Source organism: Calypte anna, chromosome 4 (genome assembly GCF_003957555.1).
Source record: "Calypte anna isolate BGI_N300 chromosome 4, bCalAnn1_v1.p, whole genome shotgun sequence".
Lineage (NCBI taxonomy): Eukaryota > Metazoa > Chordata > Aves > Apodiformes > Trochilidae > Calypte > Calypte anna.
Window position 1 is genome coordinate 15,822,456 of NC_044247.1, and position 24,345 is coordinate 15,846,800.

The window sequence follows — 24,345 nt, forward strand, 5'->3', positions numbered from 1 at the left end:
TACTTAAGTGAACACACACTCTGAGAAGCCCAAGACCACTTCTGTTCATGTTGCCACCTGTTTTGGAATTTCTTCTCTCTTCCATGTCTCACTCATTAGTGATTCCAGCCTCTATGGAACTCCAGTCTCTACTATTCCAAAGCTACTACAAGTCTGAAACAGTTTGCAGAGAGTAATTTAATCAAAGCATCATTTTAATTGGCTAAAACGACATACATCAATTTATTGAAAAAAGTAAATTTTTTTCCATCAGAAAAGACACTATTTTGGGGCTACCAACCCAAAGCTTGGCTGTAAAATGCTTTTAAAAAAATTTCCATGCTTTTGAGTTGGTGATGCTCTGTGAAAAACAGGTGGATAATATAGAAAGGCAACTTGAGGCTGGACAATATTCAACACCACTGTGAGCACAGAGGTCAAAAGAGCTTCTGCTGGATGAGATGCCCATGGGCAGGAATAAGGACATTAAAAATCAGTTCATTAGTATTTAACAAAATAAAGTATTAATGACTTTGAGATTAGAATGTGTATGCCAGCAATGGGATACACAGCATATGGGGAAGGGGCCCAGGCAAATCAGACTTTATTTCTGTTTCTCTGTCCCAAAGCAGTGGAAATGTCTCTGCATTCAATGCTGGTACCAGAGGGATGGCCCAGTTGGAAGAGAGTTTAAGAAACTCCCCAACACCTCTTCCAGGCACACACAGATGTTGGTGAGGTCAGACATGGGCAATAAGTCCACTCACAGTTCATCAGACCCACCCACTGTTTAGCTGTTTTTGGGGTTATTTTTTACTGCTTCCTCAAAACATGCTTCTCAATCAAGTTCTTGAACTAATTTCCTAAGATAGGGAATAATAAGAAAATGAGGTTGGGAAATGTCACACACAATTTTTCACCACACTGGAATTCTCAGCACTGGACCAGTGTGGAATAAACAATTCCCAGGTCTGTGGGCTTGGCTCTTTGGCTGGGGAGGCAGCTATTTTCTTTGTCTGATGATAAGCAGCATTTTGACTCAGGGCCCATGACCCTTCTGGACTTGTCTGGTCTAACTTTATGCAGCATCTCAACGGGTTGGTAACTGATGCAGACTGAATTCTTCACCAGTGCCTCTCAGGAGGCAGGGAATGTGATGTTTACAGAAGAGGGTTAGGTAGATTTCAGCAAACTCACCTTTTTTTTTTTTTTTTTCCCTGTTATTACATGGTAGGTGTTGGGATTTTGGGTTGGTTTTTTTTTTTTTGTTATTACATCAGGCACTGTGTAGCAAAACCAAAGTCAGGACATCCAAGGAACATTGTCTGGAGTGAAAGATTAAGCTGGAGGTGATTTGTTTTACTTGAAAGGAGATATTTCTTTTTGTCCAATGGCAATACACAGACTTAAAAGGTTACAAAAAACATAAGCCTGAGCCACACCACTGAAGACCAGAAACCTCTTTAGCTGCAAGTTCCTCTTTTCCCCATCCTTTTTCCAGCAGAGTTTGGCTTCAGCCTAGATTCCAGTATCTACTAATTTGGGCATTTACCTCAGACACTTTCTTGATGATAAGAATTCTTTGCCCTCTTCTCCCAGCCTCATCTTTTTCAAACAGCACCTTGAGGTGTTCTCCCCTACCTATTTGCTTAAAGAAAATTAATGTCACGATGTACTTCTGGAGCTGTGGTATATGCCACACCTCTCTGGGCTAGATGTTTGCTTTGTAACATAAAAAAAGAACTGTAAACTTGTCAATAAAATCCTGAATGTAAGACAACAGCTTCTACATGACTTGAAATATAATAATTTTTGTGATTTTTTTTTTTAAGTAGAAATTTTGTATTAGCAGCACAACCCAACTTTTCTGAGCATCCAAAAGTCAGTGTCAATGGAGACTCTCAGTTCCAAGAGGACATGGATCAGACTTTTAAGTTCTAGCCTGCACATCCTTTCTGGCAACAGATCAGGTAGCATGGGGAGTATTAGTAACAGAGATCTACCCAACACCTTGCAGAGAACCATAGTGCTGCCACACCCTCAAGAATTTTATCAAATCACTCATCTACATGCTCTAGAAAAAGAGCCTTCCCATCAGGCTACCTCTGGAGCTCACTCCTTCCATTCCTTGCCCAGCCTGGTGTGAGCTGCAGCCAGGAGAGTGACACCAGCACCAGTGAGGACAAACAGCACCCAACAGAGGGGTCACAACACAGGCCACACCAGTGTTGCCCACTGCAGCCAACAGAACACTTTGCTAAGGAACAAAACAAACAGATTAGTGGAGAGGAAGAAGTTAAAGTATGTGATACCTGCTTGCCATTCTGAGCAATCAACCACCTTCCCAATAAAAGGAACCTGAGTGCTTGCCTAAGAGTTCAAATTCTGAGCTGTAAAAAATGTTGGGTCAAAGATGACTCTGGGGCTTCTGTGCTACTCCTGAATCCTAAAAGCACTTTTATAACTCAGCCAAATGAGCAGGACATCTCTCAAATTCACAGAAACTACCACAATTTTATTAACATATCTTGATAACAAACAGCAGCTTCTTATTTCTTATTTCTAAAACATCTTGTAAAGCCTTATCTTGGAAAGACATTCATTTAGCAATAAAGTTATCAGCACATGAGATAACTTGCTTCAGTTTTGAGTGATGAAACTGAGAAACTCTTAACAGTGATTTCCAAACTAAGATACTGTCTGGGTGAAACAGAAGGCTCCAGGACTTCTATTTCCTACCACAATGTGTTCAAAGCACTCCAAAAATTCTTTTAAAGACAGATTCTCTATGAACATTTAGTAATTGCTGTGAGAACTTCAAGTCTCCCAGTCACCCAAGAAGACAGAAAACTCCCAAGGTCTTCTACTGGGAGAAACAGTCAGCTTCTCCCCAGGAAGAGAAGTCAGAGAGGTGCTGCTAACTCAAACATGAACCTGACTAAATATCAAACCCCAGATAGTCTTAGAGCACAGTGGTGGAGAACCATTCTAGGTCCAGCATTGCTCCTCCCCAGCTAGGTTTAGTTTCTTTATGATGTATCAGGAAAACCATCTCAGCCAGCTGGAACTCCAAAGCCCATCAGGGAGACTGAAATCACTCTGGTTCATTTGTGACTGCAGGAGCCTCTCTGCTGGTGCTCAACACACAGACCACTTCCAGGAGAAAATCCTGAGTCATCTTCTAAACCCCCCTCACACTATCAATCACCTTCAGGATTTTATTCTATCAGAGTCTAACAGTCAAAGTCAAGTTAGTGCAAAACTTAAGGAAACATATCTTAACTCTCAAAAGGCAAGGAGAAAGCTGTTTCCAATAATGCTGAGGTTTGCCAAGGCTGCTTTTTCCTGGTTTTACGATTTCAGTATTTACAGTTCAGTCAATGTTCACTGGAGGGGAGGGGGGGTTATTCTTAATTTGTTGCAGATTTTAGAATGGCTGCAGCAGTAACTGAGCATGGTATCCCTGTCCCCCCCAAGCAGACCACATTTCTTAGTGTCTCTAGTCTTGGCTCTATTCAAATGCAGAGAAGCAGGCAAGATTTCCACTGTAAATCATCATCACTTCAGCCAGCCCAAGGAGCTGATGTTGCTTTCTCCAAACAGAGACCCAAGGCCCTTCCATCCACCTCTATCCCTCTGCTTTGGCTTTTGCTCACACTGGCCAAAGTTCACTGGATAAAACCCAGAAGATCCCACTTGCTCTTACCAAAGGCAGTGTAATTTCCTGAGAAAGAACATTAAATCTTTCCTGCAAACTTGAAAAGATGCAAATTCAAATTATTTTAGCCTTTAAGATCAAGTTAGAAACAATGCCTCATACAGCAGTTCTGAAAGGTTCCTTCAGCTGTGAAGGATTTTTAAATTCTCTCTTTAGCCAGGAAAACCTACATCTTTAATTTCACCTAGAATTAATCGTGAAGGAAACATACATTTAAATAACAGGGAAGCAGCATGAAATTCAAATAAATTATGTTACAAATCTAAGTTACAGTGACTCACAAAACCTCGAATTCCTCGCCTTTACTCATCCCAAATAACCTTTCAAATATGGAAATAAAATGAGAAAAGCAAAAAGCTCTTAACATACAAAGCATTTTTTGGATCTGGATCCTTTTCCACTCTTTCTCAAGAGTGTTGACAGAACAGTACCTTCATTTCCTTTGCAACTGGCATGTTTGGGCTATAATTTTTCTTTCAGAGAAGTCAGACATTTAATTCTTCAGGAAGATTAAATCAATGAACTAACAATTACTGCACAAAGACTTACACTGACTGTGAATGTGATCCTTGGGCTTTTTGTTTTACAGCTCAAAACAAATTTTACCATGTCATGCCTCCCATCATCACACTGCCTCAGGACAAATAGAAGCTGCCTCTCTGAGAAACCAATTTTCATCTAATGATGACTGAACCCACTAAATAAAACCTAACATTTTAAACTTTAAAGAAACATTCAGAACCTTGGGATTGTGTTGTTTACATTCTAGAAATGACACTGAGGTCATTTAAATATTTTTTTCTTTAGAGGAAACAACCACAACAACGTAAGAAAGCCTCCATCCAGTCTGAAGGAGGGAAGTATAAGCTGGAAAAACTGCCAAGAGAGGAGATAACAAAATAATGGCATCTGGAGAGCTGTCTGCTTGGCAAGTGTGCATGTCATTTACAAATGTTTGCTCATAATTATATCCCTGGAAGACCTGGGTGAATAATGCTGTTGAGGAAGATGCCACTTTTAAGCACTGCCTCTCCATCATAGTTACATAAATGCAACACTCATTGAAAGGGTGAGTGCATGTAAGGACATCCCATGCCTCAAACTGCCCTGGTACCTGCAAGGCAAAGGGGAGGAAGGATGCATCTGCGTATCAGGACACCAATGGAGCTCCCAGCTCTCCAGCAAGCTTTCTGGGGGAGAGAGGGCAGGGACACTGCAAGGTGCCCCTGGGGATTTTGCTTCCTATCACAACACAGCCAACACAGAAAGGCACAACTAAGAACCAAGAATTTTCTGAAGTGACACCAGAAATAGGATTGAGCCATCAAGTCCATGTCACACCAGATCCACTCAGTCAACAGACTGTAATGGAAAGGTTAGAAGTGGGATTCTTGCAGGCAGATGAAGGCTTTAGTTTCTTGCTCATCTCTTCTGGGTAAGCTCCATCTTGAAAAGATTTTCCAGGCAAAATAAAAATAAAATGATGGGATTCATAAAATAAGGGCAAGCAATAGCTCCATTCTGGGAACACTTTGGCAATTCCAGGAGAAAGATGTCATAACTTCTCAGGATTAAAACATTATGGACAAAACATTCTGGAAGGAATGGTTTATCCAGCCAGTAAGCAAGATGAAAACATGCCAAATGGTGTTTTCACATTGCCTCCCATACTCAGCCCACTGGGCAAAAGGCAAGGTGATAACCCAGACCACACCAAAAATCTCAAGGCTTTGCAAGGGGCCAGAGTTTCACCCCCCAAAAAATAGCTATTAATAATAGTGAGGGGCACTACCTTATATCACTGACGGGAATGAGAGTTAATTAAACTAAGTTAATTAACTGCTGTTGTTTAGGAAAGGATACTTTCTAAGCTATAAGCCAGTATCTGTTTCACTTCCAATAGCACTTCTTAAATTAAATACCCATCTCAAAACACAAAACCCTCCCAAGTTCTGAAGCAATGTTCCCCCCCCCACACTGCTTTAATTTTTCAAATTGCTTAACACCCAGAAACACAATGAAGATCCTGTTCCTGTTTCTCATGAACCTTCTTCTCAAATACAGAAACTGAGCCCACCTGACTGAAATCCCATCAAGTTTTTGGGCCTGCTTCTTTAGCACATGGCTGAGCCACAGCACGCTGAGCTCCCCAGGACACCTCAGCCTTGACCTGAACTGCAGATTCCAGTCTAGGAAAATGGGACACTGAGGAGGGTCACACAGATGTACACAGTCCTCTGAGACATAAGCCCCAGCCACTGCCAGCAATCACTGCCAGATTGTGTTACTGGAGTTAAGAGATCCCTACTTGTTTGTTTGGTTATGGGAGAGGAGTCCTCAGGGCACCACACACAGCTCTGCTCACTTCCTCACCGCAGGAACAAAACATTTGGGAAACAAAGTGCTTAAGAGCACATCTGCAACAGTCCTTTGGTTTTGACTGTTGCTCTGTCCAATGACTTCTCCATGCTTCTTGGACCCCTCTTCTTTCCAGCAGATGGCTGGACTGTCCATATGGAATATTACTCTTTTCCCACCACAACCCTTAGCACATGCAAATACTGACTCACCACACTGAGGACAAAAATGTTTTCAATCCCCCTTATACAGCTAACACCCCTCAACTTCTATAGCACAGATTCTGGTGCTTTGCCTTCACAATGCCACAGATTTGCCCTGCTGTGACAAGTCCAAAGCACTGCTTCATCCTTCTTCCAACTGCACCATTCTGCTTCCCAAGTCTCTGTCAAACACCCATGTTTGTCCCTCCATGCCTGCCTGCTCTGGGGGGGATGAGGCTGAAGCATCTGCAGCTGCTAAGAGTCACTGGGACCAGACACCAAGTTTCTCAGGGCAGAGTGACCCCAGCACCCACAGCCCTTCATGCTTGGTTTAGAAATTGGGTTGATGTTCTCACAGATGGAAATGCTACTGCAAGTGAACCAAGATTTCAGGTTGCAGGGGGTTATACTGGTGAAATTTATAGTTTTCTGTGAAGTTAATATCACCTCACCTTTTAAATTCTCAAAGTAAAACGCAATCAAATACAAAATATCTGCTGTTAGCAGAATTCTTGCAGGGTCCAATGCAGAGCAGACTTCCAGAGACAAGCCTGTTAATTATTACTTTGATATCTCAGTGGCAGAGGTTAGAATAATAAGAGACCAAATCTGCAGACAAAGTCAACACACATTTTGCCACCCAAACCTCTGACACTGAACCCCAATTAGAGCAGTGGCTGCTGGAAGCTGAGGCAGGACTTGAAGCAGAGCATGTCACAGCCACTGTGAAAGGATCAGTGTCACACTGAACATGAACCAGCCCAGTGGCCACAGCCTGGGCATTTCAGCCCAGGATGATCTCCTCCCATCCAGGCTACTCCCCTTTGACTGCCAGCAACATCCTGTGCTCCCAAGTGCTTGAGGAGGGATCTCTCCTGGCAGCTGTCTCTTCTGCTCTGGCCACACAGGCCTTTCCTTCACTCTACAAGCAGTTCCCTCCACAAGAGATTACCTAATGAGCAGAGATGGATAATAAAGTTAATCTGAAATACAGGAGACTCAACTGTGTGCTCCTGGGGCGTCTCCTTTGGTGTCTGTTTCCCCAGGCTGCTTTCACATCTTGTGATCTGTCCACCATGTTTTACATGGCTAATTGCACAAAAATACTCCTGAAAAAAACTCCACTATGCCATTTCCCAGCCAAGCAAGGGCAATGGACTGTACGAGGGTGCAGCTAAAGGCTGTCCCACTGCTCTGGTCTTTCCGCCTTCTCTGAACTCACTTTGGCTCCCAAATCCATCTGTCCAACTTCCAAGGCTGGAATCAGATGCAGAAGCAATCTTGATGCAAGTCATGAGCAGGCAGTCTGAGTTCTCTTCTGCCTGAAAAAGGATGACCCTCATTTGGTCTTTTATCTCCTTCCTCCTCAGGCAAGCACACCTCACCCTCAAATTCAAAGGAAATCATCATAAGAGCTAGAAACACACACCCCCTCTGCTACCCTCACCACAGAGCTGTTTATTGTGCAAGGCAATTCTACTGATTGAATGCTAAGCATAGGTCCTGAAGCACAGAGATTAGAAGAAAAGGGCTGGAAAAGCCCAACATGACTCCTCAGAACATCATCAGCTACAAGACCACAAAGAGCAGCAGTTTGGAGGATGGTTTTCTTCCTCTTATTTCTGCAAATCATATAAGCAAAGAAATGTCATATGAGAAGGAAGACAGATGAGCAGAGCTGGAGAGCAGACAGGGAGACAGGAACACAGGAAGGTGTTCTCCCTGAAAAGGGAAAAGTAATTTTCTTTTCAGAACACGTTCAGTGAAAAAGAGTAACACCTCAAAATCTTAGGAAAAATAATAATGGGAAAAAGAAAGAAACAAAACAAAGCCCACAATGTGTTTAGGGAATCACTTGGCTGGACACCAGCAGAACATGCTGTTCCAAGTACCTTAGAAGATCAGCAGGGGAAGTCCCTTTGTAGATGGAAAATGTTTCAAGAAAATTTCAAGCAACATTTCATTTTTATTAGTGTATTTGGAGGAAAGCTGCAACTTGAAAAAACTTTTTTTTTTTAATAAACTGCTTTCAACTGAACATTCCCCTCTCCATTCCACCTCTCTCTTTTTTTTTTTTTTTTCACCCCTCCCCCCCCCCCCCGAAACTAACTGCTCCTCAAAAAGACCAATTACTTGGAACAGCCAGGTCTATTATCAATTTTAAAATGATAACAGGCTCATGGTAGGTTAATAATTATAGTGTTCTTCTATTATGTCATCCAAGAGCTTATGTTCCTGGTTGTCAGAACAAGCTCCAGTTCCAATGGATTCCAATTACTTTTTTGATTTCTGTAGATCATAATACATGTATTTAAGGTATTAGCATTGCTATTTAGGTTTATCACAGCACTTAGGTTATCATCACTATTATAAATTACAATATAAGAGGACAGAAAGTGAATGATAAAGTAATAACTCATTTTTTTCTTTGCTCATGCAAAAAACAGTTTGTATTATTCTACATTATACAACCTTGAAGAATTTTATTTAAATAGATTCTTTAAACAAACACTAAATAATAAAATTATATCAAGATTTAGTTTATTTTTTGATAACCTTGTCTATGCTTTTACCCATGGCAGCAAATTTGAAGCTGACCATGTGTGATCATGCAGCTTATTTTTCAGTTATCACTTTATCCCAATACCTCATAAGCTTCATTTTTAAAGTTACAGTTTCTTAACATAATTTGATGAAATTTTATTGTTGTGGGAACAAGAATGAGGCACAGTTCAAAGCAGGTGGTTTTTTCCTATTATTTCCAGCAGTAAAGCTTCTGTCATCCACTTAGCTTACAGCCAGAAATTCCAGGTATTCCCACCCCATTATTACCAAGAGCCAAGAGAATTTCCATGTACGTTCAAATTGCTGGTGAAAAGCACAAGAAGTAACAAAAGGAAGATGTGGCCCATAAGATCTCACACAATGTTTTAAAGCACTGGGCTCTGGTATAATGCAGAGTTGCTTGTCTGCTTGAGCTCAGGTTTTAGATTTTTTTAGATTTTTTCCCTTGAAAAATTTCAGCAGGTCCCTTTTCATTCCACCCCAGCACAGAAACCAGCATTACATCTGCGTGTCTTCTGTCTCCCAGCATCCACCCCAAAAGTGCTCACAGAGGAAAGAGAGCACACACATCAACCTTCTCCTCACAGCATTACACCAGAGCTGTCTTGGGTGCACGAAACCCCTGGGCTTTAGCACACATATTGTCTTTTCACTCCCATAAACTGAAATTTTCTTCAGGCACAGATCTGTAGGTGCAATGATTAATCTGTAAACCAAACACTAAAAGCTTGGTCCACCCCCATCTTCAATATTTCTGTAACATTTACATTTCAATATCCCCTTCAAAACACAGACAGATGGATTTGTATTTATGCTTTTTCCAGGAGCAGAAAAAAAACAACTATCCAAGATAGTACTTCTGATGCTATCTCTTTTATGGTTTTAGCACCCCACATTTACCTGGTTATTCAGATCACTTAAGCACCTGTCACAAACAATCAGTTGGCCTAAAAACCATTTCTGAAGTGTAACCAGACACAAAATCAGGACATTTTAACTAATAGTGAATAAAAGAACATGTTTTGACCTGGATTTGAAAGACCTTGCCTTCTACTGCTCAACACCTTCTCCTAGTAGCCCAGTTCCATGGGGCTTTTGTAAATCCTCCTGTGGAGCACAGGAATGCAAGAGCAGTGATAGCCCAGATGTACAAAAAATTGCTAACTCCACTAGATCTACCCTCACTAAACAATAAAACTCTAGAGGCAGATTTTTGAGTATCTCCACAAAAAAACACCAAACAAAGCTTCATAAGCCAAGTGCCTGCACTGATTTTACACTTGTAGAAACACACACATGGTGGAGTTCTGCCCACACCAGGATCTCAGATGGGTGGCAGTTCCTTGTTAATATCATTAATGTTCACCCATCACCCCACCCCTTTTCACCCCTTCCCCCTCCAGCTCAAAATTAAATCTAACAACCTGAAGACAATTCCCCTTAATTGCAGCCTCATCATCTTCTGCAGGTTCTGGCTGCCAATCCCTGCCATGTGAATGTGCAGTTGCTATGGCAACGGGCATGAAGAGCATCCTTTTGTGTTGCCACATGCATCTTTGGGAGCTGTGCCAACAATCTGAGCTCCACAGCTGGGATGGATTTAACACCTTCCTCCCCAGGAGCAGTCTGTCCTTAACTCCACTGTGGGGCTTCAGCAGCCAACCCTTGGCAAGCAGCTCCTTCTCCTCTGCAGATCAACACCTGCAGGAGAGGGGCAGATGGCTGCAGCCAAGCTCTGGGTAACCAAGCACCCAGGATGCTCTAACACTTTATCAAATAAAACCTTCAGCAGGGAGAGGCTTCGTTGGCAGGAGGTTCTGGGGTGCACAGTTGTACACAGCTAATGAGGGATGAAAAGATAATTCATTGTCACTTTCTTCTGGTGGTTCCTGCCCACCTGTTGTGGTCTCCTCACCCACCCCCTCCATGCTAACAAAAAGCTACAGGAGGACTACACAAGCTCCTCTCCACCTCCACAATTTTAACTCAGAAAACACAATTAATGCACACAGAAACCTTCCCATCAACCTCCAGATTACCTTCCAGGGCAGACTGCTTCCTAGAGAGCTTAGCTCTTAATTTCTTCCCTTTTCCTTTAAGATGAAGGGTTTAAACTGAGGTCAGAGCCTGCTTTGCCTATGATCTTTCATAGTGAGTCTGCATGGCTTAGGCTCTTCTGTAAAAATCAAGGTGTGCTCCAACCCTTCCCCTGACACATGCATGCAGATCCCTTTGGCAAAGGAACATCTGACTTAATCTTTTCCACAGATGAAGCTCAAGATCACAAAAGCTAAATCTGTTTTCAATGGCAAGTAAAACCATTCTTAACAATGGCAAATAGCATCCCTGCTGCTGCACTGGTGTTATCACAGCTAATTACTGCATACAAAAGTGCCTGCAAAATGAGGAACAGTGTAATCCACACAGTGCTGTAATCCTCTGGGAGCCCCACACAGCACCAGAATTAAACACAACATCTCTGAAGGTTACACTTGGTACCTCAGACTCACTTGGTTCTGTGGAGGACAACATCCATGGTGGTGTGATCCAGGACATGACAGATGCAAAAGGGGGGTGGGGAAAAAAAAAAAAGCCAGATTTCTTTCCTACTCATGCAAGGCCAAGTTTTTCATGGTCCTTTTCTCCTACAAACAGATTTCAGAGAGGCACAACAAATAAGCAAGCTGCAAGACATGGGTGTGTGGGTCACACAACCTACAACCTGAAACCACCTCTGTATCAATGCCTCTGTATGTTTGAGGCACACAAAAAGATTAGTGAGCTCCAGCAAAGAGCAACACCCTCTGAAACACATTTCCTCACCTCCCAGATTCAGGCACATTCCACATGTGTTGGAATTTCAAGAACAAACATAAATGTCACAACACAGAACTTTGCAACTTGTGTTCATCTGTACTTCAAAAGAGTCTATAGCCACCAACAAGAGAGAAATGTGGACAATTCTGGGCACAGAGAGGGAAATAAAACTCAAAACTTGAGCAGTTTCAGGATGTGTCAGCAGCTTTTGCATGATAAGTCATATTTTCACAGAAGAATAATAATTGGATTCTGCAAAGCTTGAGGGGTGATGAGGGACCTCTGTTCTGATTAAGCAACAGCACTGGTGTTGTCCCCTATTTTTAACTGGAAAGAAGAGGCTGAAGGGAGAAAAAAGCACACTGAGATCTGAAGAAGTGATCATTAAATCATGAGCTGTGCTCCAGAAGAGAGCTGGGGCATTAGGAGGGCATCTGCAGAGAAGTGTCACTATTTATAGGGGCTGCTACAATCAAACCCATTTGTCACACAGAAGGCAGCAATGTAACATGCTAAGAATTCCCATCACTTTGTCATACCAGTTTATGGAATTCCCCTTTAATCTCCACTCTCCTCCAACTCTGGATTATCCCCAGGCCCTAACCTGGCAGATATCCCAGGGTGCAATGAGCTCTCACTCTGCTCCATGCCCTCAGAGTGTGCACTGTTGGGCAACTGCTCAAACCCAGCTGTGGTGCCAGGATACTTCCCTCTCCTCCATGCCTTCCTGCACTCAGACACGTGGTCTCAAGCATGAGCAGATGTTTCCAGCTTTATTCACAGCCAGACTGGAAAACAGGGATCCACTGCTGCACTGCACTTCCAGGAGAGACAGAGGAATCAAAGGATGAAGCCACACATTAGCTCTGAGGGGGATTTAACCCAATGATTACACCTGACAGCCAAGTCATCCATGAAGCTCATCCCACAAAACTGATAAGGACTGGGACACTGCCAGACATTCCACAGGACTACTTACTGGGAGCTGGCACTGGGAACACGTGGAGTAAAGAACATTCAGGCCAAATATATAAAGTTAACCCAGAGTGAGTGCCTGGGCAGGTGTGCCCTGAGCTGCCTCTGCCTTCCAAAGGAGAGCAGCATCTCAGACAGGAGGAATCTCAGAAGACAGGAGCATCTCAGAAGAGGAGGAAGCTCCCAAAGTTCAAATCAGGGATTCCAAAAACAAAGATATTTTAGTTCCTGAAACAGTTTATCATATTCCACCAGTTAGAAGCAAACAAAAGCTGAAAATGACATTCTGATGAAGATGATTTTTTCCTATGAAATCAAGTCCAACACTTTTGAGGTTTTTTTTTCCTCCAGAAATGAAAAACAATTTGACACTTCCATACTATTTTTACTCTTCATAACCCATCACTGGTGTGGAGTGTCACAAAGGAAGGTGACACAGAAATAAAGCAAAATAAGGTCTAAGATCATCTTTAGGCAAATCATCTGGCACATTCAGACTTTCCTCTTTCTTATGGAGAATAAAATTTGGAATTATAGAGTGCTAAAACCTGCCTATTTCATGTTTCAGCCAACTCTACCAGATATCCCAGGTGGAGTCAGACCTTTGGAGTACATTTGTTATGCAGCACTGAAAGAGAGGATATCAGCAAACAGGCACCTCAGTTCCTATGTGCAGTCAGAACCCCCTAGCCTGGCTGTTCTCACCATGTCACACTGCACCCAGAGAAACCCAGACCTGGTACTGCCCCTAAGCAGTGAGCATCACTCTTTATTTGTTGGATGATCTTTCCATAACATTTCTCCTTGGAAAGTCACACCATCCTAGGGAGAGTGCAGGGTAATTACACAGTGCTTTTTGTCTTCTCCAGTTTCTTAATACTGGGGTGCCACAGAAGCAACACTACCCTGTCTTCGTCTCTTTCCCAAAGAGACTTTAAAAGTACAAAACAAGCAATTAATGTCAGCTTGTTAATGACCCATTGCTTTGAGTCTGACTGGAATGAGCAAACAGAATGTATTTAACATTGCAGGTGCAGATCCAAGGACAAGAAGTGGAAGAAACCCTTTAGCCCTCCTCCTCTTTTTTCTCACTTATACTCCTTTTCCTATGAGGGCAGATTAAACCCCTTTTGACTACAGAGATACTACAGATAATTACTTCCTAAGAATTTGGTCTGTCTTGCTACCAGCAGGGCAGGGTAACTGACCAAAGCATGAGTTTAATTGTGAGTCTAAACCACAATACCAGCTTTCACCTCTCCTCAGAAAAGCTTGAGATTCACAGATCCCAAATGTACTGGTTTGGACACCAGCATCAGCTGCATATGAAGATCATATTGGCAGAATGTTTTCTAAGAAAAGCCACTTAAGTTTGTGCTTCCAGAAGATTAATCCTAGTTCCAAAAGTAAACATGGGTAAAGGACAAATTCATCATGCTTAAAAGTAAAAGCACTGTGTGCACCTGGCTAGAGGCTTCCACTGTCCCCTACACTTGTCAGAGGATCAGAACAGATCACATTCTCTGATGGAAAGCTACATGATCAAAGTTGAGGAGGATTTTGCATTCCTGTGAATTATTTGTTTATGGCTGTGACTCACTTTAGAAGGACAAGACATACAAGGCATAAAACCTCAAGGCAAACCAATTAACAGAACCCAAAAATAAGTAATATTAACAACTTGAAACATTTAGTACATTAGTCACAATTAGAAGTGAATGATGTATTTGTTTTCCTGTTAGGATGCTAGTGAAAACTGGAAATAGGCATAAGCATTATGGGTTGTGTACAGACAATAATTCTTCATTTTTAGTATGAAATAATTGGTCTGTAAGCAAGATTTTATAGAAGTCTGAGGCAAAATTCACAGTAACTTCAGCAGAGCTATACAGAGATCAGAGGCAATGTCAATCAATAGAGGAAAACTCTGCATTCCCTCTGGATAAAACTCAGCAGTAAGATTTCAGCAGAAACCTTTTGAACCACCGAGGAGGAAGAAGATATCAAAGCATCAATTACCTTTGGGCGTTTCCACTCAACTTTCCTTGGTGGAGCTGTTTGATAGAAAAGGGACTCATCAGAGGCTGGAAACTCAGGATCTTGGAAGAGCTGTTTCTGCTGGATGCACTGCCCTTTCAGCTCCTTGTACTTCTGATCTCTGAAGAGCTGCACTGCTGCAGACATATCTGCCTGTCTAGAGAAGATAAATATTGGCTGCTGTAAATTATGAAGGCTCTTTCAAGTCCACAGGTGAGACCACTCATTGGTATTTAACAACACAGCACAGAACTTGTTCTAAAGAAGATTAATTACTGATTTCTGTTAACAAAAAACAAAAGAAACAAAAAAACCCAAAAAACACCAAAAAAAAAAAAAAAAAAAACACCAACAAAAAGCCACCACCACACCAAACAGGTGATAAACTACATTATGTTAAGCAGAACACTAGAAGACCACAAATGCCAAGATGATCTTGCATATTAGGATGATGCTCTTGGCTGAACAGAGCTCTTACCAGGAAAGACATTTAAGGCACAAACCAAGCATTTAGCTTTGTCTAATTGATTGGAAAGGTAAAAGGACCTGGCTCTCTGTCTGTACCTCATGTGAAAGGATGGACCATCTTTTTGTCCTACATTCTTCTTCTGGCCACTTGAGCTGTAATTATCTACTCCAACTCTTATGCCTTAAGAAAACCAGAAACAGATTTCCACATTTCTCCATCTTAAGAGACAATACTTTGGCTGGTATTTCTGTCTTGGAATTCTTTGTTATATTTCAGGGAACTGAATTCCCAGAAGCAGCAAATATTTTCAATGATGAGGATTAAAAAACCAAAACAAACAAATAACAACAAAAAATCAAGCTCACAAGAACAACAACAAAAAAACCCCCAAACAATCTGGTTCCCAGAATCATGATTTATCTAACCTGGCAAGTTTATGGTAACAGACACAGTGCTCAGGTACATTGCTTCAGAATATTCTACACATCAGAAATCAACTACAGAAATAATTCAAGACAGTTTGAAGTCTGGAGGAGAGAAGGGATGAACTTACTTTTTTTGGAACACTCCTGTGTGGCAGTTATTCTCCCCCTCCTTCCCACCACAGGTGAGAGGTGAACTTCCCTTTCCTTATACACGACAAAAAAGGCACATTAAGGTTGTTCTGATGTCAGATCATAAGATGTGAACATCATGCACTTAATTGAATGTGGCATCACACTGTCCTAGCAGCCTTCCTGCTGTGTCCTGTTGCAGTGTCCTCAGCTCATACTACTTGAGCATGAATTGGATGAGATTTCAGGAATTTGCTGAAAACCAAACCAAGCTAGGCACAGGCCTAGTTCCATGGCACAACAGGAGAAATACAGAAGAGCAATGAGGAACACCTGGAAATATTATCATGGGCTTTGTTCTTGGGAGTTTAAAGTTACTGTGGTGAAAATTTTCACTCAAATAAAAGAGTTTAAAACCCAAATGGCTCACTGAAACGATGCCATTTTTAGTGGTTTCCTTTTTCCTAAGGGCTATTTTCTTGCTAATTACCTCCCTCAAAAAAAGTCACAAAGCATCTCTCTTGGCAGACAGCTTCCCAAGCCAAGGCAAACAGACTTGCTCCCCCCCACAATTCTTCAAGTGCAGAACAACTTGTCAATTATACAAAGATAGCTCAGGGACGAGAAAAAAAAAAAAAAAAGAAAAAAAAAATTGGTTTGGCTAATTTGGGTGGGATGTAGATCATTTCATAACTGACATTCTTGCTTATTAAAAATTCCCCATGAGCTAACTAACATTTTAAAATGAGCCTATTTGCCAGATAGGCTTGTCTTTAAAATAGCCCCTGGGTGATAAAGTTTTCAGCCTAATTCATACAGATAGATCCTTAATGACCTCATTCCCCCACCCTTTCTCCCCTTCTCTCTACTGGACTGGAACACGAGTCCTTCCAGGATAACCACCCCATAACACACCAGCAGTGCATATGGAATGGGGACATAAATCCCAGCTGCTCCCTGCCCCAGCCTGGGCTCCCAGGGGAGCTCACCCTGAGGAACCCTGACAGGAGGAGGTTTCTCCACAGGCTGCTAAGGTGCTGCTCTCCAGGCTCTCTGTGCCACCACAACTGGATGTCTTGGAGGGGGCCTGGGGCACCCAGGGCTGCCCAGCCTGGCTGTAAAGAGCTGCTTTCCATCCACCCAGAGAACACCAAGCTCTGGAGCTGCACCCTGGTGAACTAGTAGGAAGTTAATTTTGCAGGAACCCAAAGCTACCTGTTTGAAAACCCAACAGAAGTCTCTTCTTGTTGGCAAGTCCCCAGTAAAGAACATAAATGGAGTTTCTATACAACAGCCTAGTGGCTGGAGCACTGTGGATGGAGGACCACAGCTGAGTCCCTCCTCTGTCACCTACCTGATGTGACCTAACCTGGCTGAGACAGCCAGCAGCACCTGGCTCCCAACTCCAAAGTTGATTTTTGAAGCAGCTCCCAGTTTTTGAGCCTCGGTTGTACATAGAAGCTTCCTTCCCAGCAGCACAGCTTCCCTTTCCCTGCACCCAACGTGTGTGCCTCTGGTTGGGCTGACACTCAGAATCACTGAGGTAACACCAAGCAGAGCTTGGCAGCTGCTCCTTCCAGGGCTCCCTGAGATGTCATGTGAGACAGAGCTGTGCACAGAGCAACCAGGGCAAAACAGCATGGTCCTAAAAATACCACCAGAGACCCTTTACTGCTCTTCAGAAAGGCACCTCTCCAGGGAAGGGACAGAAGGAGGAAGGGAAAAAAAACCCAAAAGCTCAACAGCTCAGCCATTCCTCTGGTTTTTGTTTCCTTCCCTGACTGTATACAATTACCATCTTGCTCTCAATCATTTCCATTCCCTGAGTAATTCACCTCTGTGGGCAGCACAGCAGCTCCACAGCTGACCCCAAGCTTTCTACAGCACCATGGCAATTGCTCCTGGTATCAACAGAAGTGCAGGTCCCACGTCTCTCAGCTGACAATTACTGAGCTTTGGAGTCTTCATATGACCCTCTGTTTTTGCAGCAAGATTCTCAATTTGACTGGAAAAAGGATTTCAGAGCAGAACAGAGAAGACAAGCCAGAATCCCCTCCTCAGCCTGCCAGCAGAAGCATTTAATTTTTACTCACAGTTAACATTCAGAGGTGCTTCCCCCTGTCAGAGCCAGCAAGAGTACAGATAATCACATTCCCCACAGGGGCAAATACCAGCTCCTGGCATTGTGAACAGCCTTAAATTAAAGGGATATTCCCTTGAATTTCAGTTCTTCACAAGAGCATTAAGATGAACTTCTAAAGTATTATTTCCACCACCCAACAGTATTTCTTTATACTCACATTTTTCCCGTCTTAAACCTTTTTCTTCCCCAGCTGCTACATAAAAGATCCACAACAAACAAGACTTAACTGTCCAGACTGGCGTGAGTGAAAACTACACCCTCCCTACCATTCAGTTCATGCAATGAGCACACAAAAACAAACAGAAGTCTCAGCTCTACTCAGCCCCTCTCAATACCCTGTGTAACTAAGTGACACACAGGGTAAAGAGAGGGAGAAGTTACTGCAGCTGGTAAGCCCTCTGCTCACAAGGATCCCTCCCACCCACACCCATGGGAAGGGTGCAGGGAGGCAGGGAGCTGGGTTTGCCTTAAGGAAAACCAGAGCTGTCAGCCACACAGCTGCAGTGAACCCTCTGCTCTAGATGAGCCCCCTCTTCAAGGAAAAGGCTTGGTGTGTTTTAATACCCAAACTTTATCAGGCACCCCCCTTTTCTGTTCCAATTGCAGGTTCAAAGGAATTTCCATGCACAGCACCAGGACTCAAAAGGGCAAGTGCATTCCTAGCCAGTATTTAATGCCATAGTTGAAGGCAGGTTTGAACTGCTTCTTCCAGCAAGTGGATCCTGAGACTAAACTGGCCAAGATCAGGCACATCCCAGCCTCAGGACCACATTCCTGCGGTCCCAAAACCCCAGCAAAGTGCCAGAAAGGCTGCACAGAGCAGATGCTGCACTATGGGGTAGCATCCTGATTTTAAGATTATTATCCCTTTGCCAAGCAGGCTTTTGTCTCAGGCAAACAGTAGCCTTACCAGAAGCAGCAACCAACACCTGGTTCTTGGGCTCCTCTTTTGTACCTGCAGCCCTGTGCCTCTCTTGACAAAGTACAAAAACCTCCCAACTCCAAACTCTCTTCTTTCAATACTGACCACAAAATCCTAAAGCCTGTTTGGACCATGACAAAAAAAAAAAAAAAAAAAAAGAGAGACTCAAGTATTTAACTGTTTGCAAACATAGGTCAGTATTTTTCCAAACATCTCTTTCTCCACACTGTTCTTGATGCAGAGCAAGCAAAGCACTGAGTGCTTTCAAAAATCCAGCCCTGCAGCCAAATGCTTTAAATTACTCTGAACTGGTTTTCTGTAAGATTTAATTAAAGGCACTTGCAGGGCTCCAGCTGGAAAAGATTGTTGCCTTCTCGTGCAGAATGAGCACTCACAAAGCAGTGACTTTGCAAATTTGTATTAGGAGTGCAGGGAATTTAAAGGAGTTGAAAAGCTTTCACTTTGATGGTTTTTAGTTTCGTGGTCTTGGCTGTTCCACTACCACTGATGCATCAGCAGCACCACTGCCCATAACACAGGACATTGCTCCTGGAGAAGCTTACTCAGTCAAATTCTTTAAAAACAGTTCAACAAACTAACTGCACTGGGAGTCTTTATGCTGGTTGGGTGCCGCCTTCTGCATAAACCAAGATAAAAGTATAAAGTCAACATTAAATCTGCAGTGTGTGGCTATGTGATTGCATTAGTAAGAGCATATTCAATTTGGATGAAATTTGCTGCACAGGATAATTTCATAGCACCCAGTCCTGTATTAAAGACCATGGTCCCAGAGCTTATCAATTGAGAGCCAGCAATGCTCTCCCTGCCTGGATGAAATACCAAGCTTTATTGCACACTCTGGGGATACCATGACTGTGCAGCATTAGCCCTTCTTTCATCCAGCTTCTGGATTTTTTTCAACAAAATAAGGTTAATTTGACATCATAGCCTTTGTAACTCAGTACTTTACAAGGCATATGAAGGTTTGCCTGTCTAGGTCAGCTCAAGAATCGGCTAACAGGAGACACCAGCATTTCTCTTCTCACAGAAACAGGAATGTGCCAACATTGTTCTGCTGAGCAGTTTTGCCATATTTAGCACTAATATTGAGGAAAAAAAAATATCATTATTTTCATCTGAGAATGCCTGCCCATATCCTAATCACTTCTAAGCAGAAGTGCCAGGGAGAACAGCCTGACACCACGAATGAGGACTGGCCATGACCCGTTTGCTTTCATAGAAATCATGAAGGGCTGGCAGAACCACCTGGCTACAAACCAAAGCTTTACTACACTAAAATTAACCTCAATACTTGCACTGCAACATCAGTGGTGCTTAACCAGGCTTTTCTTTCAGGTCTCACGGCAACAGAGAGCCTTCCTACAGCAATTCAGCTGGCAGCCAGAATGCAGTTTGCAGCACAAAGCCTGTGCCCAGGCAAGGCAGCTCAGGAGGTGGAGCCCAGGAGCTGAGCAGGAGCTCCACCACCAGCAACCCTGTCATTGATTCGCACAGTTGGTTCTCTCTCCCCCACCTCTCTGGCAAAATAAAACACGAGTCTGTTCTTACCCTTCAGGAAGGGAAGGCTGGTGCCAGGGCTCGTGCTCTGCAGCCTTTGGGGTGCAAGGTGCTGGCTGGCTGCTTGCTGCAGCTCATCCCACAGTAAGAAGCTGCTCCAGGGTCAGGGACACAGAGTTGGGGTGCTGGGCAGGTGGAGCAAACAGCAGCTGAGCACAGCTGCACTTACAGGTGATAATGCCTTTGGGGGAAGGACTCCATCTGGCATGAACAGAAGGAGAATATATTGGTAGGGATGATGATCAGGTCATGCGTGATCTTTGCAGCTTGAAACATGCCTTCTCTGTGAAGTTTATCCCATTGTAGCTGCCCATGAAACAGCTTTTATCCATTTTCTCTCCCCCCTTGGGCAATGTCCTCTGGCACCAAGACCCCGAGGGGGTCATCCAGAGGCACAACTTGCTTGGCAGCTACAGCTGGAAGCTCACAGTGCACCAATCATGTCCCACCTTAAGGGCTCACAGTCCATAGGATACGGGGATATGTGGCACTTCACAGTTGAGGCATTAAGCAGTAGCTTGAGCCAAGTATTTTCAGAATACATCTTAGCCTTGAGGCCCCAGCATTTTGCCTCTGCAGTTGCTCAAGCTCCTTGCCAGATCTCAGCCAGAATTCAGGAATGCAACACCCTCCACATATCCGGGGTCTCTGGCCCCTGGAGCAGTCACACAGCACTACAGATCAACATCTGCACATCTGCCTGCAGTTTAAATGCACAATTAAAAAATTTCCTAAACAACCATGCACCAGCACTGTGAGCAGGTGCTGCCTTTTCAACAGGATTCCAAAGTCAGTCCTCTGGATGGGCAGACAGCATTTTCCCAAGTGCACAGGCATGTGTCTGTATTCTTCAAAAAACTTGACCTTCAGTAACTTCCACTATAGCCTCAAGCCAAGCCCAGACAGTTTTGCCTCAGACTAGAGAGCGGTAAAATTCCAGTTTTAAATTTTTTTAAAAGGTAACTTAGTAGGGCAAACACCAGTTGTTACAATTAGCATTATTCCCAGTCAAGAGGTCTATAACAAGCTCTAAAGAACCCACTAGCAGCAACGTGAGCTGCTTCATTCAAACCAAACTTTTGTGCTGAAACCACAGGAACCAACTTGCTTCAGAAATCCACCCTCCATTCTGCCTTTTCATAAAACTTTCACAGAAGGACTGTGATTGCAAATTCATGGGTGACTCCCTATCAGGCCACTCTGTTATGTATCTACATATCTATTATTTCATGACACAGTACAAAAAAATCTCTCCTTTACAAGAACAACAGCAGCAAAAAAAACCAACCCCAAAGTATAATATCCACTTGAATTTCACAGTGAAGGAATCCAGAGAGAACTGCCAGTATTTTGGAAGATCAGGGACAGAATGGAATTATCCGAACACCAAGATCAAATCCCACTTGATCAGCCTGGCCCCTTTATTCAATGTAACTGTTAGTGATGCCTGCAGTGAGACTAGCATTAGCCCAGCAATCCCAGAAGAAATGAGAGCAACCATGCTCTTGCAATAAATCAAACGGAGCCCTTGGCTCAGTTAGCACACTACCAAAATGTGACTTTCTCAAAAAAAAAGTACATTACTGCAGTAGACAAAAGCATTTCCTCACTGGGGTGGCTGAAGTGCTCATTACTGGTAACACAGATTTCATCCTGGTGATAAAGGTGCAAATTGAGAAAAAACAAAACAACTAAACAGTTTACAGGCTACCTCTGGCACTTACCTGGTCGAGGTCTGTCCCTGCTCAGAGGCACACCCAACTCCAAAGTGCCTCCTGCAATCCAAGTTCCTTTCGGCTTCTTAACCTGGGACTCTTTGGACCGTACCAAGATCAGAGCACCGGGGGGGTGCCTTTCGGGATGACCCTTCCAGGGATGAGTCACAGGGACACCAAGAAACCTTCCCAGCTGACCCACACTGCGGAGCCCTGTTTACTGCTGGTGAACTGTTTATTAGCTGCGACTGTGGCTGTAACCGTGTGTGAACTTTTCAAGGAGGAGATGAGGCGAGGATCTTTGGCAAGACTTGCAGGCGGGTGTTATGTGTGTTGTTTTGGGGTTTTTTTTAATGGAAAACAGGGCAGATCAGCGTGCACCATGAGAAACTTACATCCCTTATTAGGCTGCATGCTGTTCCTCACTCAAATAATGCCAGTGTCAATGTCTCAGTGTGTCCCTTGCCATGATGGCCCATCCAGAAGAGTCAGGCAGCTTTTCTGTGGGACTGGCAGATGGATGGGGTTGTGCAGTCCAGGAGATGCAGCAGAACCCCCGGGGTGGCTTCATGCCTGCTGCAGCCTCAGGGATGGCTCTCACACGCTGCTGGGGACTTCTCCTGGCTTGACTGTTTACATTCTAGAACTTCCTAATGTTACTATTCTTGTTTCCCTTCTGGAAAACATCCTGCGTGATGATAAGGCCCTGCCTGGGAGAGCCACAGAAGAGACCCCAAGGAGGCTGAGCAGCTCTTGGGCTTGGCACTACTTTTCATCTCTCATCCATCACAAAACTCCTCAAGCACTCATCCTGTCTTGCTCCTCTCCCTGGGATAGTAAAGGAAAACATCACTTCACAGCCTGGAACTGAAAAAATAATACATTTCTCTGTGATGTGGCAAAGCAAAATATAGACTAAATTCTCACTAAGAAATGGTTTTGGTGAAACAAACTTCTCTCTATACTTTGCTCATACCCAATTTAGTTTTGGGTAAATCCTTAACATTGGCATTAAATTGATACGGGATTTTTCTCATTTGAGGATTGTAACACCTTGATTTTACCATTATGTGGCTTTTATTTTACTAAATGCAGCCCAGTTTTTGAACAAACACCATTTCGGAATACAACACAAAATTTCCTTTGTACCAGTAGCTTTAAATACCCCCCTAATTTTCTTCCTCCATTTTAGATTAACTGGTCTAAACTTACAAATAGGTCCACTCCTCCTCCCCAGCCTTGCTATTCAGCAAATCTGCTATTTGCCTAACAGAGTTTGGCTCTCAGGGGATGAGCTACATCCAGAAAACACTCTGAAGAAGAAGTGTTAAGTAGTATCATAAATTTCTGTACTGCAAGGATTGCTGCAGGACTGTTTGCTCTCCTATAAAGCACTGACCCAACTTCCTTTTGAAGGCATGCTGAACTTTGGATAGAAAGTCCCTGGAAGCTGCCACTACAGTTTAACATTTAATGAGTAAAAAAAAGCCCTACGTACTAAAGCCATGTGTTTTCAGTTCATGACTGAATAAATAGACCAGGGTTTAAATCATAATAAAAAGCTGATGTCTCCCTATACATACCCCATGCACACTGTGATTCATTTGTGCAGATGAGGGAAGAACATGAAAAATCCCATGTGACTACAACCAAATTCTACTTTTTGTGAGCTGACAATAAGCGTTCACAGCTTACACAGATGCATTCTCACAGTAGCTGCCTTTGATCCAATGTGGTACAAAAGCATGAGAAATTTTTCACCCGAGTTTTAAATCTGGTGTTGTAACCCAAGAATTGTATGGGATCTGTCTGGGCTGAGGAGGAGCACTTGCTGGGAGTCTTGTCAGAAGCAGGAATTCCTTTAGACAGGCAGCAAAACACAGACAGCAACCAAGGACTATCAGACAACTCTGGGTTCACTGGAGAACCACAGCAGAAAAAGCTTGGGGCTGTGCAGAAAGAGACATGCTCACACATACTGTCATGGTCTGGAAGGAGGTCTCACACGTCACAGACAGTTCAATATTCTGATATAGTACCTGAAATCCTTGGATGTTCCCAGCAGCCTTCAGCCTCCCTGTTGGTGATGCCCTCACCATCCTCACAACACAGCCCTCTGGGTTGGTTTGCATCAAGGACTGTGTTGCATCTCTGGTGTCCCCAGTTTCACTATTTCTGCTTTTCACAGCCTGCTAATACCCCCAGAGCAATGACCCACCACACTCTAGACTTGCTGCTTTCCAAACCTGACTTACCCCTGCATCCTCAGCAGGCAAACAAGAGCCCAGAGAGCTGCCCCTTGGTGTAGAGAC

The 24,345-nt window shown here is 43.3% G+C and overlaps 1 protein-coding gene across 3 annotated transcripts in view; it reads right to left on the reverse strand.

Annotated features, from left to right (window-relative positions):
• Positions 1 to 22,160, reverse strand: part of CAPN6 (calpain 6) — a 49,376-nt gene extending 27,216 nt beyond the window's left edge. The window contains exons 1-2 of one of the 3 annotated variants that reach the window (XM_030449317.1): positions 22,043 to 22,160; positions 14,635 to 14,809 (exon numbers count right to left, since the gene is read on the reverse strand). In XM_030449317.1, the coding sequence (XP_030305177.1) occupies positions 14,635 to 14,799 (165 nt within the window). In that variant the 5' untranslated portion in view covers positions 14,800 to 14,809; positions 22,043 to 22,160. Of the gene's footprint in view, positions 1 to 14,634; positions 14,810 to 17,029; positions 17,100 to 20,309; positions 20,358 to 22,042 lie in introns of those variants that run through there. The other 2 variants (XM_030449319.1, XM_030449318.1) reach the window with 2 other exon arrangements.
• Positions 22,161 to 24,345: the final 2,185 nt, after the last annotated feature.